Consider the following 18,246-nt stretch of genomic DNA (forward strand, 5'->3'; position numbering starts at 1 on the left):
GTTTTGTGGTTGGATTGATTTCTCTTCTTTACCCCATCCCCAACTTGTTCTGTGACATTTCTATTGATATTGAACTGTGTGACCTTGGAAGAAATGAATTAGTTTGAATATTCAGTATTTCTCTCTTCTCTTCAGAAAGAGAATCAGAGGGCAGGCAGTGAATTGGCCACAGGATTATTGAGGTGTTCTTTGGCCTTTGGTCCTGAAACATTTGATAAGGATGGGTGGCTTTAACCCTGATTTCAGTGTTAATTCTGTTGGGATTCCAGGAGTTGCTGCAGGACCAAGGGCAGGAAACAGGAATGAGTGTATGTCATCAAATAACAATTGGAAGGAAATGCTTTATCAAGATGGTAGAGTATGGATGATAATTTATAAAGATACATCAGGTGAAAATGGCATCAAAATTGGCTCAGAGTTAGATCTTTTAGATTCTTTATTCACAAACCAGAAGAGAAGTCAAATATGAATGATATCAATGAGGACTTCAGAACCTAGAATGGACATTCTTGGCAGCTTTCTAAGAGTCTACATTGAAATGAAGATTAGAAACTTAAAATCTTAAGAGAGTTGAGTTGGAGAGCTGAGAATTTAATTGATTTGCCCCATGGTCGCTCACATAGCCAGTACATTTTGAGCATTGGACTAGATTTCAAGTTTTTTTTCCGGTTTCAAGGTTGTCTCTCCACTAGAAAAGCTTCTTAAAACACCAATTTTTCCACATCACTTATTTGTCTAATCACTTCCAATGTTTGCACACTGTTTAAAAGTCCACATTTCTTCAAATGATATTCAAGCTTCTCTATTATGAATCCCCAAACTACCTTTCCAGTGGTGCTTCTGATTATTCTCCATCCTTCAATCCCTATTCCTGCAAAGACTGGCCCAGAGTAGTTCAGTGGAGAGTATTGGGTTTGGAGGGCCTGGGTTCAAACCTTGACTTGGCAGCTTAGTATCTGGATGACCTTGGACAGGTCACAACCTCTGTAGGACTCAGTTTCCTCATGTATAATATGAAGATGTGCAAGGTAAGTCTAAATCTATCCTCCTATAGTCCATGCTTGTTTCTACAATGAATCTCAGTTCATTTCTAGTTTCCCTCACACCAATAGTCCTAGAATTCCCTTCTTCTACTTGCCCAAAACATCTCTTTTTCAAACCTTTGTCTTCTCTTCCAGCTTATATTTACAGTCTCCCACCCTTTTCATTGCCATAGAACTTGAAGTTGATCTCATTCTCAATTCTAATCAACTTCTTCTATTGTATCTTAATTATTTCTTGTATATTGTCTCTCCTCCACCAGAGTGTAAATTCCTGGAGAGCAGAGACTACATTTTTTTTAATGTTCCCATTGATACCTAGAATAATGCTTTGTTTGCAATAATTACTCAATATTTGATCACTATATAAATCAACAGATTCATGGCAGATAAGTCCTAGAATGGTTTGGTTTAATAACTCCACAATGAAATAATTAATGTCCTCATTATACCAACTCTCAAATGATTGGCTGAATCAGTACCTCCTGTTTCCCCCAGTGTCTTAATAAAAATGCAAATATAGTTTTAGATATCCAGAGAAGCTACCGGCCATCATAAATGTCACTCTTGGATCAGGACTTGTGCTTTTAGATCATGCCAGCTACAAGTGGAGGAAGAAAGAGGCCGATGGTCCCAAGGAAGCAGACAATAATAAACATCCAAAGGAATATCCGGTCAATCACCATGGCAACATACTTCCAGTCTTCCTTCACCTATGGCAGAAAAACAATGCATCTTGAAAAGGGCAGAACTAGATAAAGGTAGCACGTGAATATTTCCTCAAATGACAATAAGAATAAAAGGTTCATCTTGGTCATAGCCTAGGTGAGTGTCTATCATATTGGGGTCTTGGAAAGGATAACAACTAGTGAAAGAAGGGTTCAAAGGCCAGTGGCCAGTTTTTATTTCAAAGAACCTTGAGTAACTATATCAAGATCTAAACAGTTTAATAATCTCTATAATCAATTCCTTATTTTTTTCCACAAACATCTCATTATATTCCACCCCTACTGCTTCCTACATAAGAAGTTCTTAACTGCTTTAGTGTCCTGCAAACCTTTGATAGTTTGGTGAAGGCAATGGACCCTTCTCAGAAAAAGCATAAAATACACATTATAGAAGAAACCAATTATATTGAAATACAATCGCTAAAACATTCTGAATAAGTTCCCAAGCTCCCAGGTTAAGAACCCCTGTCCTAAAGGCTTTACAATCCCTTCCAACTTCAAAATTCTACATTTGTGATTTTAAGTTTTGGATGAGATAAGGTACAGCTTTCTCCAAGGATATTTCAGTATCATCTAGAATCATGAACATTCTCTCTTGGGTGCAGATGTCAAAGTGAAGAAAATCTAGCTATGATCTAGAATATGGAATCAAGCTTTCAATAGCAGCAAACTGAGCCTTCTTCATTCTCATAAATAGTAGAAATATATCACACCTATACAAAATGGTTTTATTGCCATTGGACTATTCTGTTTTGTTGTTTTTTTAATCTGTGTTTAGATAGCTCTATGATGAAACTACTGATTGTTTCAATCATTCCACATATATTTGTCTAGTACCTGATAATGTGTGACACTACATTTGATGCCAGTAAGTATATGAGAAAACGTATGGACCCTATCTTTTGGAAACTTACAACATAATTGAAGAAATAGGACATAAAATAGTTCGTAATGCAGGGTTGTGTGTGATTGAGTGCAGAAGTGGACCCCAAAGGAGAAGACTGAGAACGATAATACCAATACCCTTGACTGATAGTGTCTTTGAAGGCAACATGGTGCAATGAGAAGAGTTCTGAGTTTGGATTGCTAAATTTGGAGTCATGGGGATTTGAGTTTTAGTCCAGTTTCTGCCACTTATCTGTAGGATCTTGCACAAATCATTTACATTTCTCGGGGCTTCATTTGTTCATCTATAAAATAAATGCTTCTAAGTTGGCCTCCAAGATCCCTTTTAGTTTTAGGTCTAAAAAACTATGAAATCTGACCTGGTGGCACCTTGCTTTTCTCCTATTCCCAACTCACCGAAAAATCAGCATCTTCAGTCCTCAGGTGATCAGCAATATAGTGCACACCTTCCAGGGCTTTTTGGATGCTTTGGGGCAGAAGAAATCCAGTCTCTGATAACTGAGTCCCTGCCTTGAAACATGGGGGGCGATGGGGATGGCCACAGTGACAAGAGAGAGTATCTATTACTGGTGATGAATGGGTCGAAAATTCCCAGCTTTCTTCCTCCTCTTCACCCTCTTTCTCATCCTCATCTACATTGGTCTCCAACCAATGACTGGTACTGAGCTTTTGGCCAGGGTGCTGATGGGGCTCCAAAACAGGAGGGGGCCGATTCATCCAAAGCCATCGGGGTATAGAGCCCAGAAAAGCAACCCTCACCCAGTGGGGCATGATGTGAGTTCCTGGAGAGCGGTGGTGGACATTGAGGACAAAGACTGTTATGACGATAGAGAGTGTGACAAAGATCATGGTGAAGAGAAGGTATTCACCAATGAGTGGAATGACCAGGGAAGTGGAGGGAATGATTTCAGTGATGAGAAGCAAGAAGACAGTGAGAGACAGTAGGACTGAGATGCAGAGGGTGATCTTCTCACCGCAGTCTGATGGCAGGTAGAATACCAGGACCGTGAGGCAGGAGATGAGGAGACAAGGGATGATGAGATTAATGGTATAGAAGAGAGGCAACCTCCGGATAATGAAGAAATAGGTGATGTCAGGGTAGATCTCGACACAGCAATCATACTTCTTAGTGTTGTAGGTGCCCACGGCATTGATGATGGCCCACTCCCCACTCTCCCAGTAGTCCTTCAGGTCTACCATCTGTTCCATCTGTTCAAGGTCAATCTTGGCCTTGTCATAGGTCCAGGAGCCAAACTTCATCTTGCAATTCTGCTGGTCAAAGGGGAAGAAAGTCACATCAATGCTACAGGAGCTCTTATAGATTGCTGGGGGTGCCCACTTCACTGTGCCTGTGAAGAACAGGTGAGCCTTAGTCATGTGAGTCACTGCAAATTCCCCATCAGCACTGGAAAAAAAAGGAGTGAGGATTAGAAAACCAGTCTTGTTTTGGAATAGCTGAAGAGGACCTAGTTTCAAGTCCTTCTTCTAAAACCTATGGGTTCTGTGAAGCTGTGCAGGTCACTTAAGTTCTACCTATGTAGGTTGTTGAGAGGGTACTTCTTCTCCAGAAGTTCCTTCAACCACAACACATGTTTTGAAACTAGAAAGTGGTCTAGATTGGCTGACATATGGAGTCAGGGTATTTAGGGGAACATCATGAAGTCAGGTTGGAGAGACAGGTTAGGGATAAATTGCAGAGAGTTTAGGGGAACTTAAACTTTATTTGTTAGGAGTCATTAATGGAGTAACATGAATCAAATCATGTTTCTAAATTAATCTGCAAGGATGTGTAGGAGGACATTAGAAGGGAGAGAAATAATTTAAGGAGCAAGCAGAGTAGTTGGGAGGTAGCATAATAGCTAATTTGAGGTTCTGAGGCAACAGGAATAGAAAGTGAGGAAGAAATTCAAGAAACAGAATACGGAACCAATAAACCTTGGTGATAGACTGAATGTAGCAGGTAAGATAAGGGAAGAGAAAAGGATGACTCCAAGATTTTGAAAGGACGTGTCTGGGAAAAAGGTAGAGGTGCTCTGGGTCAGATCCTAGAGAAGGATTTTTCTCCTTGGAGGAATCTGGGAACCATTTTATATTGGGAGAAAATGCCAAACTCAACTCTTAACAAAAGCTCTAATTATCCACTTTATAGAATCAAGTCAAGTCAGAAGAGCATTTATTAAACAACTAAGTGTCAAGCACTGTGTCAAGTGTTAGAGATACAAAGAAAGGCAAAAAACCAAAAACAAAACAGTCCCTGACCTCAAGGAGCTCATATCTAATAGGGGAGACAGTTGCAAACAACTCTGTACTAACAAAATTTGTACAGGATTAATCAGAAACAATCATCAGAGAGAAGATACTATTATTGCAGAAAGTAGAAGGAAGCCAGGAAAGCCAGGAAGAAGAGATGTGAACAGAGAGAATTCCTGGCATGGGGGGGCAAGTAAAAATGGGGTTGTCTTTATGTAGACGTCAATGTGTCTTAGTCTAAGAATATATGAAGGAGAGTGAAATGTAGGAGCAGCTAGGTGGCTCAGAGGATAGCATTGGGCTGGGAGTCAGAAAGAGCTGAGTTCAAATCGAGCTTCAGATACTTACTAGTTGTGTGACCCTGGACAAGTGACTTACCTCTATTTACTCCAGTTTCCTCATCTGTAAAATGAGCTAGAGAAAGAAATGACAAATCACTCCAGTAACTTTACCAATAAAAACTCCAAAATGGGCTTGTGAAGAATTGAACACAATAAAACATTTCAACAAGAAGATGTAAGAAGACTAAAAAGGTGAAAGGATTTTATATTTGATCCTGTAAGTAATAGGAGACCATTATATTTTATCAAATGGGTGAAGGGCAAGATATGTAATTTAGGAAAAATCACTTAATGGCTGAATGGAAGATAAGAGACTTAAAACTGACCGAGCTACCAGCAGGCTACTGAAATGGTCTCGCTGTGAGATGATGAGTGATTGTACCAGGGTGGTGACAATGTCCCAGGAAGAGGAATATATGAGATGGTAGGAAGGTAAAAACAATAGGATTTGGTGCCATAGTAGATGAGCACTAGTGGTGTGAAAGAGTGAGGAGTCAAGGAACACTCATATGTTACCAGTCTGGAGGACTAGAAAGATGTTGGAGATCTCCACAGTAATAGGAATGTTAGGAAGCGGGAAAGACAGAGCAAGAGCTGAAAAGAAGCTTAATGATTGTTCCATCGAATGTTTCTGTTTTACTAGAAAAGAAACTGAGGCTCAGAGCAGGGAAGTCACTTGTCCAAGGACATAAGTAATGTGTCCGAGATAACATACATCAGGGTGCCCACTCTTCCAAAGTTAATAGATTCAAGAGTGCCTGGGAGAGATTCCCCCCCTTTATACGACCCTTCCAGAAGTCATGGAAATGAGCTTAAAGATGAACAATTAAATATACATACATATCACTAGATGGCAGTACAAACCAGATTTTTTGCTAACTTTGCTAAGTATCTGACTGTAAAAAGAAATTGTAATATATTTCTTTCCTTTCAATGCCCCATTGTAGCTTGGACATCTCTAAGGTTATGTCAACAAAGTCAGAACTATAGAAGGATCTTCTTATGTGGAAAGGCTTTAAGGAAAGACTAGAAACACATCAAGCACTGCCCAGGGACTGTTATAGTAGAGAGCTCCAACAATTTGATCAATAGAGAAATGATTCTGTGACTATGAGGGTCCAAGAAATATATATGAAACAAACATAGAAGACTTAGTGTTTAGGACACTGGTCTTGGAAGACCTGGTTCAAATCTTGCTTCAGACTCTTAGTTGTGTCATTCTGAATAAATAACCTTCATCTCTCTCAGTCTCAGTTTTCCCATCTGTAAAATAAGGACAATAATGTCAACTATCTCCAAGGGCTATTGAGATTAGATGAAATACTGTTTATGAAGTTCTTTGAAAAACATTAAAGCCTAATATAATATCAGCTATTGTTAATATAATTATAAACAAGGGAAGGGGGGAAAGTATAGTTTCCTTTGGACTAATACTGGAAATTTGGGCACATAAGTCTAAAATGCCAGATTAAGGATTTGAGACTTCATACAGTAATAGAGACTGTGTAATGGAATGATTGTTGGCTTTAGTGTCAGAAGAACTAAATTAGAATTCAGCTCCGCAACTGAATGCCAGAGTTCCTGAATTCAGTCATGTTCAGCTCTTTGTCCCATTTGGGGTTTTCTTGGCAAAGATACTGGAGTGGTTTGCCATTTTCTTCTCCAGTTAATTTTACAGATGAAGAAATAGGTTAAATAGAAGAATTGGGTCATGCAACTAGTGTCTGAGATAAAATTTGAACTCAGATTCTCCTGACTGCCAGCCCTGAGCTCCATCCACTGCACTACCTAGCTGCTCTACCACATCTTTGGGATTTAGAGGAGTAGGAGAAGGAGGCTGGAGTCTAGGATATTTTCCACCTCTAACACTAAAATACAATAAATTTAGTCTAGCATTGGAAAAAAAGAGGACTCTTCCAAAATTATCTGTCTGAAGGATTTTATATGTAAAGTTTTGCTCCTTTTCCTCCTGTTACCTTTGCTTCTCCCCCAACCTCACTTAAACAGGTCACATTTAAAGTCAAAGTACAATGAACAAGATGTAGATCTCATAGGTGACCCTAAGGTTCCTTTAGGGCTCTAAGGAAGTCAGATCTGCCGCCATAGATGTGTCTTCTTCCTTCTCCCTCTTGCTCTGATTCTGGGAATAGGAATAGAGAAAAGCCCAGAGGGACTACAGAGCTACAAAGAATAAAATAACTCACAAGTGATTGGACTGGTCCCTCATTTTCTTTATCTGATGGCTAAGATCATCATCATCATCATCATCATCATCATCACCAACAACAACAAGTATTTCCTGGACACCTACTATATACTAGCCTGCTGTTATGCACTTAAGGGAGATGCAAAGATGAAAAAGACACTCTTCCTGCCACCAAGGCAATATAGCTGGGGAGATAAACCATAAATAGCAGCAGCTCTAATTGCAGCTGTTGCATGCACTAACCCCTCTCAAATTCAGGGCAAAACCTGAACAAAAAATCCAGATTTTGGCTTAAAAGGAAGGGCTGCCTACTTGTTGTAGAGAACAATGTCAGGAATCCAGATCATCTCTGAAGGGACCCGGATCGATGTGATGTTGCCATAATCCATTGGGTTCCAGCGCAGCTTGTAATCATTCCACTCCTAAGCAAGAAGGAAAGGAAAGTGCAATTCAATTTAATTCAACAAATATTTACTAAACTCTTACTATGTGCCACGTACTGTGGTACACTCTGAAAAACATCTGAGTAGGTGGAAGAAGACCAGCTTTCTCACAACTATTTCCACATGGAGAAGTAAAAGGAGTACTAGACAGAGAAATGCAAGAAATCCAAAGAGAAGAAAAAAAATCCAAAGAGAAATTACAGTGAAATGCATTTTGTCTGCCCAAGTGTGCATAAAGAAACATTAAAAAAAAACTTCCTAAAGAAGGCCTCCAAGACAGAATAGAACAGTCTATTCAAGGAATATGGTGTATAGCAGTTTTCTAGCATGGAGATGAGAGAGGCCACATTGCTCAGACTCTGATGATCAAAATGTCATTATCATGGCTCTCAATGGATCAGCCCACTCTGATGCAGGCCACCCCAAGTATTCTACTCTGTGCAGTCCCATTTCCTATCTGTTATGTAGACTTCCTAATGCCATGCATTGAGGTCCTTGAAAGACACAGCATCCATAAACCATATCCCAAATAATATATCAATATCAAAGCAAGCCTCACTATTTCTTCCTGGCCCCAAAACAAAGTCCCAATTAATGAACTAAGATTGAAGAAATAAGTGAAAAGAAGAAAATACAGATAATAAAGGTTTTGAAGTCAGTGATGATCAAAGCACAAGTTCAGGAAAAGAAAAGAATACCACCTTATTCACAAATAAAATCTCAAAGAAAATTATTGATTTTACATAGAGAAATAATTCATTTGGACCCCAATTATATTCCAATCAATATTAGTTAATTTAATAGAATTATAACAAAGTTCTGTATATAAGGCCCCAGAGCTATGAGTTGCAAATTCTAAGTTCACACCTTAACTATATAGGAAATTAACTGAAAGCTAATTTGCCTTGTTATGGTAATCAAACCCAGCATGGCAGGAGCCACAATTACATGGAAAGTTCCCCAAAATGTTTTTGTATCTCTGGACCAGTCACTTGATCAATAGGAGCAGAGGATCATCTTATGATCACTTAGGTCAAGGACTATGACAGCGTTTTACCATTTCCTCCTGCCCAAGGTAATAGAAGACTATCCATCTTATATGGAGATATTCCTTGCTTCACCCAACTTGTCACTGCGGACAGACAGCTTCCTTTAGCTTTTGTATCACATGTCAAGCAACAGAATTATTCTATATTTGGTATACCTATTCCAGAATGATTGGACATATAACCCTACAAAAATAGGGCCCTGGAAGGAGGTGGCATCTCAGATCATAAGGAATATCTGAGGTCCACTTAATTAGAGGGGACTATGGACCCTTTAATAAAGTGCTATTACCTCAGACTTCTGCCTCAGACTCTTTTATTGTAGGTGGGATAATTTTAATCCCTACATACATACATTCCTAGAATAATGATATAAATGAAATGAGCACTTTAGAGGAAACAAGAGAAAGGAAAAGAAAGCTCCAGAGAGAAGAATTGGAAGGATTAATAGATAGTTTAGTATTGAAAATTCAAAGACTTGCCCAAATAAAAGGTTCCTTGAATATTAGATTGTGTTGCATAGAAATCAGTGACTCCACGAGATAACAAGAAATAGTAGGCTGAAAAAATACCAGAAAACATAAAGTATCTCTTACCAAAAACAGATGATTCGGAAAATGGACCCATAGGAACTGATCTAAAAATCATCAGATGACTTAAAAATCTTCACTGAAAAATATACTCTAGATGCCATTTTTCAAGAATTTGTAAGTTAAAACACCTCAGAGGACAACGTGAAAATAGAATACACTAGTCACCTTCTGGGGAGGGAAACTCTTTAGATGAAAACTTCCAGAAAAATCTTGGTCAAAATCCATAGTTTCCAGGTCAAAGTAGAAATAATATAGGTATTCATAAAGAAAGAGTTCAAGTACTAAGGAACTTGGTCAGGAAAACATAAGATCTTTTAGCTATTATTATAATGAAAAGTAGTATTTGAAATGTAACATTTCAGAAGGCAAAATATAAAGATTTTAATTTCTTTTAAATAATTTACCTGGAAAACAGAACATACTATTGTGGGGGAAAGGGGAGAATAGATGATGCCAGAGTTGAATAGGTATTTTGGGAGGCAAAGACAGGAATTAAAAGACAAGTAAAAAGATAATTGTATTTAAGCAACTGGAAGGCATATATGATGGTACAATATTTATCTTCTAATAGGGGGAAAGTTTCTCCCCAAACCTTATTATCTTCAAGAATCATAGAAGGAGAATAAGCAAGGCAGAGTTCATGGGAGAAGTTTTGTTTATATTTTGGTGTTCTTAAAATAAAAAACATAAAAAAGAAAGAAAGGAAAATATAGTAGGAAAGAAACAGGGAAGAAAGGGATGGACTTACTATCTTATGTAATTAAGTCTAAATTCAAGGAAGAAAGGGTTGGGAGAGTGAATTATAGCAAAATTTCATGTTCATCTGAATTGGATAAAAGAGGGCTGAATACACATACAGTCACAAAGAGTTTGATATAAAACTGCATTAAGGTTAATAGGAAATCAGGCAGGGCCAGAGAGACAGAAGGAAGGCTGAGAGGAAGGGTAGTTTTGGCCAAGAATTAATCAAAAAATAAATTCTGTCTTTGAAAAGTAAAGCATGAAGTATACCATAAAAGGAAAGAAACAAATGGCAAGAGCCTATGATCAAGGACTGGGAGTGGGAAAAAGAAGATATGTAGTAAAACAGAATTAGGTTTCAAAGAATGTATAAAAATATTTTGGAAGAAAATACCCAATTAGCATCATAATTTTAAATATGAATAGGGCACACCCATAAAAGTAGATGGGGGAAAAGCAGAATAGACTATACAGCAGAAAGCAATTTTTTAATTACCAGAAAGACTCTTAGAATAGAAAATAATTCACAGTTAGCATAAGGGACTAAAACAAATCTATTGTGCTTCAAGTGAATTCAGAAAAGCAAGAATAGCAATTATGGTTTCAGACAAATTAAAAATAAAAAATAAACTTCAATAAAGAGATCAAGTAAAAATGTCATTTTCTTTAAAGGCACTATAACAATCAATTAATTTCTATCTTTAAACTTTTTCTTCAACAAAAAAAGAAGGAGCAGATCAATGAAATAGGTATGCAATTAGAAAAAACAACTAGAAGATTAAAGAGAACCATTTCTAGTGGAATGATGAGGTTTGTTGCCAGACTACAGAGAGCTGCTAAAAATCTACATCACTTGTAGACAAACTACTAAAGAAATTTATCTCCCAAAGGGAGGACAGATAGATAATAAATAGCATGGATTTTTGAAAATGAGGAAGACATTTTCTAGAAACACTATTATGTTTCTAGAAAATGGAGAAGGACCTAGTGACAGAGATCGAAGATTAGCAAGAAGGGTTTAAAGAGGAGAAATCTACACTTGCACATGTAGAAGGATTTGCTTTGGTAAGTATAAGCACCATATCTTCAAGGAGTCAAGAAGGAGATGGTAGCAAATGGTATCAGAAAGTATCTGAATAATATGAGATGAAGAAGAGGGGATTTTCAGAGAATGTACTAAATTTTTTCACTAAAATTTGAGAACCGATGGAATATTATTGCTCTGTAAGAAATGACCAGCAGGAGGAATACAGAGAGGCTTGGAGAGACTTAAATCAACTGTTGCTGAGTGAAATGAGCAGAACCAGAAGATCACTATACACTTCAAAAACAATACTGTATGAGGATGTATTCTGATGGAAGTGGATATCTTCAACATAAAGAAGATCCAACTCACTTCCAGTTGATCAATGATGGACAGAAATAACTACACCCAGAGAAGGAACACTGGGAAGTGAATGTAAATTGTTAGCACTACTGTCTGTCTATCCAGGTTACTTATACCTTCGGAAGCTAATAATTAATGTGCAACAAGAAAATGGTATTTACACACATATATTGTATCTAGGTTATATTGTAACACATGTAAAATGTATGGTATTACCTGCCATCGGGGGGAGGGAGTGGAGGGAGGGAGGGAGGGGATAATTTGGAAAAATGAATAAAAAAAATAAAAAATAAAAAAAAATAAAATAAAATAAAATTTGAGAACCGATTCTCAGCTGAGAGGATGGGTTGAACTATAATAGGAGGATCCATGAAAGGTTTGAGAAGAAATGAAAAATTTTAGAACTGCTGTTGTGATTAGCAAGTTGATTAGGGAAGTATGATTACATTGCCTTGTCTCAATGAGATCTCAGTTGGGATCATATACAAATTTGCGGTGAGCCCTGTCAGCATGGTTTTGTGATTTTCTCCAGCTTCATTCAGTAGTACATGAATAGGATTAGAGGAAGCAGATGATAGAAGTAAATCTCAAATTTGAGGCTTAATATGCAACACATATCTGGGAAATAATAGAGAGGAGGAATTCAAGAGAAGAGAACATTGTAGAGAAGAACTGGTTCATCCAAGGGTCAAGATGAGGTAGGAAGGATAGTATAGCCAATGCATTGGGAAAGAACTAAAAGATCAAGGTATTAGAAGATGCAGTAAGGATAAAGAAGAGTTTGGAATTTTGAGGGAGAGAAAACAATAGAATGACAACAGATTATGAGAAGATACAGGAATTTCAGAATTCATAAACATGAAACACTTGTGAATGATGAATGGCAAGATTATGGGTATGACCAATGCATCTTAGAAAATGAATATATTGAGCAGCAAGAAGGTCAGAATATCACCCATATGTCAAATAATCCCCTAGTATGAAGGGAAGAATTGTGAAGGAGAGAGACTGTGATCCATGTCCTGGATTCCTGAAGGAGAGCATCCTGGAAGTTAGTAGACAAAGGCTATAAGAATCTTAATTGGGTGATAAATGTAGATTTGCATGAACTTCAGAGAAGGAGAGAGTGAGTGACACAGTTGGGTTGAGGCTGGAAGTGGCAATAAGGAACAAGGTCTATTCCAACCAGTACTGAAAAGGATGGTCAGGAGAACTGCTTTCAGGAGAAAGTGAGGTCTTAGTGAGTACAAGAAATAGCAGGAATTAGAAAGGAAAAGATGAAAATAAGTTTGTTACCCATGGAGCAGGCATTCCAGAGACCACCGTGGAAAGGATGGGAAACTTTAGAATAGGATATTAGACAGGGAGAGGCTGGGTTGAAGGTAATAGTAATAAGGGAGCAGTTAAAGTGGAAAAGAGAATAGGACTGGAATAATAATATCTAGGGGTTCTGAATCATGGCAATGGGGAGGGTATGGCAGGGTGGGAGGTTGTTGATTTTGAGAGATGAGTTCATGTAGCTTATCTCTAAGAGGCAAAGTCATTCCAGGATATCAGGCAGCAGTGTGTATCTGGAAAGGGGAGCTCTAGGGCAGACAAAAACAAAGCAATTTGTGGGATGATAGGAAGCTAGAGAGGGTGAAGGGAGGGAATGAAAGGGAATGGCCAGCCCAGGAAGGTTGGGATGTCTTCTTCCTTCTCTGGAAGACATTTCCTTCCTTATCTAGAAGTCACAGACGAGGGAACTAATTAAAATGGAGTTTTGGTCTTGTATCAGCAGAACTAATACAGTATTTTAGTACATAACAGATGCTTAATAAATACTTTTGAACTGAATTGAAAAATGAAGAATAGGCCTGCATGATGACTGTCCATGAGATTCTTGAGAACTCCAAAAGCTTTGTTTGGGGATTCTTGGCTCTTTCTTTTGGGTTTATTCCCTAGCAGGATAAACTGACCTCTGCAAAGGACAGATTCTCACCTGTTTCAGCCACACATTGGTCGTCATCATCTGATTCTTCTCGTCCTAGTTTTAGGTGAGAAGAAACAAGAGAGCTTATTCAGTGTGAGGTGATTGAACCAAACTAAGAAAAGGGGTATAATTGCTAATAACAGATTCCCTCACCTTCAACCTGATCAATACTGCTAATTCTTCATATCTCCTGTGAACACAATGGCAATGTTTTCTATTCTATTAATGAGTACATCCAACAGGAGTGGTTGCCATGAAGTATCATGACTTCTATGCCATTTATTTTTAAGTTTCTTCCTCATTCATATGATCGTCTGCCTTCTTTGCCTTCCTAAAGTATGTTTCCATGTGTTATATCTTTTAAAAAATTATTTATATGTTTTTATATCACCTATATGCCATAGTTTATCCATTACCTTCTTCCCCTTCCACTTTATAATAAAGAATTAAAAAAATAGAAAAACAATTTAACACAATTAACAAATGTAATAAAAAAGTACAACATCTGTAGAAATAGCAATAAAAAAAAGAAGGAAAAGAGATGATTTCTCAACAGTCTGTTACATTTTTAGGGGGAAGGAATCCAAGCTACTGACACTGAGTTGTAAAGTTAGTTGCCAGTGGGTAGAATTGGAGTAGGGATAAGGGTCTAGGTTGAATGAGTATGGGAAGAACTAAAAAGAAAAGAAAAAAGCCAGAATGGAAGAGGAAGAACTATATGGATGAGAGCAGAGAATTCATTTAGGTTCAAAGTAGAAGGCCAGTCTGGTAAGGCTGGGCAAGAGAGTCCTGTGTTGTGATAGGAGACTCACCACATCAATGAGCTGGGCAATGGAGAGCCCAAAGCGGATGATCACCACATCAGAAGTGTTCCGAACTGGGCGGGACCAGCGATTGTAACCCTTAAAGAGGTTTTTGAAGAGGCGGTCTTCAGCAGGAGCATGGTAGCTATGCTTTCCTGGAGCTATAAGGGAAGGAAGAGGAAAGCATAGGCTTAGAGCGGGAAGAAACTTTAATAGTTCAACTCCTTAATTTTACAAAGGAAATCCTAGATCTTGAGGGTTTTCCTTTCTTCTCCACCATCTCTCTAGTTTAGCACCCACTTTCTCCTCCCTCCTTAGTGTGGGTATACCTTAGAGCTCCCCCAGGATCTTCTTTTCTTCACTAACTTAATAATATCATATATTCCCATGGGTGTAAGTATTACCTAGACCCAGGCTACTTTTAGTTTTAGATTTTCATTTTTTTCCTCAATTTCAATTCTACATCATTATTTATCTATTGGATATCCCTTCCTAGATGACTTATAAGCACCATACACTCAAATGATCAAATGAAATTTAATTTCTTCCCCTAAAAATCTTGCTTTCCCTCCCTGTAGATGTTGAAGGCATTGCCATTCTTTTATTCAAGCAAATCCATTCTTTTGAAGTTGTCTTATACACTATCCTCTCTGTCCTTTAGTACTACCTCCATCCCCACATTTAATTGGTTGCCAAATCTTGTTGGTTCTATGTCCTCCATATCTCTTGTATATAGTCTCCTCTCATGTGACCATGACCCCATCTCAGATCTTTTTTTTTTCCTTCTCATTTCTCCCCTGGACTATTTGCATCAATCTCCTATTGGTATCCTTGCTTTCATCTTCTCCCCTCATGAATACATTCTCCATGAAGCAGTCAAAACTATCTCCCTTAGGCATAGATAGGTCTATCAAAATATTAAAAATGACTGACTTTTTCAAACCCTAAATATCTAAGTTTGGGATCATCATTATTTTGAATATATTAAACTTCTCAAGAGTAAATGATAAGGGAATAGCTACATTATAGTTCAACAAAGTTTATGTTTCTCAACAACTTTGAGAAGTAAATAGCATGGAAATCATCAGCCTCTTTTGTAGATGTGAAAAAGTGGCTCAGAAAGACTAATTGTCAGTTAATAAACATTTATTAAGCACCTACTGTATGCTAGGTAGGGCAGCTAGGCTGCCAAATGGATAGAGCACTAGGCCCAGAGCCAAAAGACCTGAGTTCAAATCTTATTCAGACACACACTAGCTGTGTGATTTTGGTTTTTGCTTTGGTCTTTACCCTAGTTTCCTCATCTGTAAAATGAGCTAAAGAAGGAAATGGCAATCCACTCCAGTAACTTTGCCAAGAAAACCCCAAATGGAGTCACAGAGAATTGGGCACGACTGAAAGCTGAAAAATAGCAACAAGAAATACACCAGGCACTGGGCTAAAGGGTACTTTCTTCCAGGCACAAAGAGAATAGGTACTCATTGCAAAGATTGTTGCTGTTGACTGATTGATCCTTAACAAAGATAAATGCTTTACACTCTGTAGAGCTCTAGGTATTCTTCATTGTTTGGGTCAATATGTTGTCAGCCTCCAGATGGTTACTAGTTAGCTACAGACCAAATCTGACACTGATAAATATGTTAACTAAATCTTTGTAGGTAGCTCTAGAGAAAAAATATTTGATTCTCTGTGAGTATACACACACACACACACACACATTTTGTCTACACCTGTGATTTCATCCCTCCTAGAAAAGAAATTCCCTCTGTAATGCTGGAGAAACTGAGTCAAGACAGATATTGGTTTTTAATATTTTAATTATGGAGAATTTAGACTAGCTGGGACTAACTGGCTACATGGGACTCTTATCTCAAAACATTCAGCAGCCAGCAACGAATGCAGAAGACTTTTATAGGGCTCTAGCTGAAGGGGAAACAAAAGCAGGGGGAGAGAATACTGAGTGAGCAGAAAAGCCATAGTTCCAGGAAAGTATCATAACTTAGTCCTGACAGGATAAGGGTAAGAGGGGCGAGAATACTGGGTGAGCAGACAAGATAAGAAGATTGAGGTTAGGAGACAGTAGGGCAAGGGACAATACTCAAATAGAGGGGAGATTATCCCAACAAGAATTTGAGATAAGCCACCTGGGGTTTTATGATACAATTAAATGTAAAGTGGCCAGAGCTTCAAGGTGTTAATTATCTCAGGCTTAATGGCAAGGAGCTGGGGTTGGCCATAATAATTTTATTCAAGGCATAGCACCTCTACCAATGAAGAGATATAGATACTGTAAATTTAAATCTCCAAGGATTGTCTGGACCACTGAAGGGTTAAGTGACTTCACCAGTATGTCTTTATCAGTCTGACTCACAGACAGGACTTGGACCTCAGCTATCCTGTATTTAGGGGTGGCTCTTAGCTATTCCACACTGTGCTTCTGGAAATCTCAGTATTTTGTTAAGTAAAGGCAGTTATACTAGAATAGTGAGAAGAATGAAGTTAATTTTCAAATCCTTCTTCAGATACTTATTGGAAGGGTGATCACAGGTAAATCATCCAACTTCAATGAGACTTAGTTTGCTCAAATGTAAAATGTGGATTATAATTCTTGTCCCCTACCTACTTCACAAGATCAGGGAGAAGGGTGGGAAAACAAACAAACACAATTCTGTATATTTGGTTTGTTCATATTAATGATTTCACATACTCCTGAATTTCAGTGTTCCATATAAGTTTTCAGTGAGAAAACTCCTCTATCAAAGAATGTATATAGCCATTCTCTATATTATATTCTCAGAGTTTTCTAGAAGCAGCGAAAGGTGAAGGCCCTGGTTTGTCCAGCGCACAGAGGTAATTTATGTTGTAAGTGGAATTTTAATTCAGGTCTTCCTGACCCTGAAGCCAGCTTACTTTATATTATAGAATACATGTCTCTGAAATGTAAGCTCATTAAGACCTCTTACCTGCCAAGCAATGGGAAGTCAAAAGGACACACCAGAACACAAGTTTCATGATGGATGGGAGTCTAAAGGTGAGGTGATCCATACTTTGGAAGGTCAGAGAGCTGGTTTCTCTGGAAGATCAGAAAATACATGAATTGTTGGATGGCTAGGTCTTTGCTGATGGCCTATGCTTGAGTCTAACTTTCCTGGGTAGTCTTTGAGAAACTCTCCAGAGCAAGGCTGCCTCTGCAGCGATCCCAAGGGTCAGGCTAGGGGTGACTCAGTTTTCCAGAAGGGCAAAAAGATCTTCCTGAAAAATCCAGAAGCCACATTTTAGCTAACATCTCTTGACTGTATCACCTGCTGTCTAGTCTCTATTCACTGCCTTTGTTCAGACCTTTATCATCTCTTTGTAATTGGTCATACTGCCTCAAGTCTTGCCTACTCCAGCCCATTCTCCAAATAGTGACAAAATTGATATTTTTATAGTTCTGATTATGTCATTTCCCCTAAGCAAAAAGCTTCTGCAGGTCTCTAATGCATCTTGAATAAAATACAAACTCCTCAAACTTGGTATTTTAAAATCTCATGCTGATTTTTGTCCAAATTTCCTTTTTTTTAAATTAAAAAGTTGACAGCATGAACACTTCTATATAAAAGAATAATAAAAACACTATGTGAACTGTGAATCTATTATATATAGCTTGTTTGTTTTAAAGAGTATGTTAAAAAAACCTGTATGTACAAATGTATTTTTAACTGCTTTTTTCTCGGGGCAAAGAATTGGAAATTGAGGGGATGCCCATTAATAGGGGAGTGGCTGAAAAACTGTGATATGTGGTTATGAT

At 38.0% G+C, this 18,246-nt stretch overlaps 1 protein-coding gene across 1 annotated transcript in view; it reads right to left on the reverse strand.

Moving 5' to 3' along the window:
• Positions 1 to 1,485: 1,485 nt before the first annotated feature.
• CHRNA2 (cholinergic receptor nicotinic alpha 2 subunit) overlaps positions 1,486 to 18,246 on the reverse strand; it is a 29,868-nt gene continuing 13,107 nt past the window's right edge. The window contains exons 3-8 of the mRNA XM_074288377.1: positions 17,420 to 17,529; positions 14,466 to 14,617; positions 13,663 to 13,707; positions 7,784 to 7,893; positions 3,071 to 4,079; positions 1,486 to 1,753 (exon numbers count right to left, since the gene is read on the reverse strand). Of these exons, the coding sequence (XP_074144478.1) occupies positions 1,628 to 1,753; positions 3,071 to 4,079; positions 7,784 to 7,893; positions 13,663 to 13,707; positions 14,466 to 14,617; positions 17,420 to 17,529 (1,552 nt within the window). The 3' untranslated portion in view covers positions 1,486 to 1,627. The remainder of the gene's footprint in view (positions 1,754 to 3,070; positions 4,080 to 7,783; positions 7,894 to 13,662; positions 13,708 to 14,465; positions 14,618 to 17,419; positions 17,530 to 18,246) is intronic.

The sequence above is a fragment of the Sminthopsis crassicaudata genome, chromosome 2 (assembly GCF_048593235.1).
Source record: "Sminthopsis crassicaudata isolate SCR6 chromosome 2, ASM4859323v1, whole genome shotgun sequence".
Lineage (NCBI taxonomy): Eukaryota > Metazoa > Chordata > Mammalia > Dasyuromorphia > Dasyuridae > Sminthopsis > Sminthopsis crassicaudata.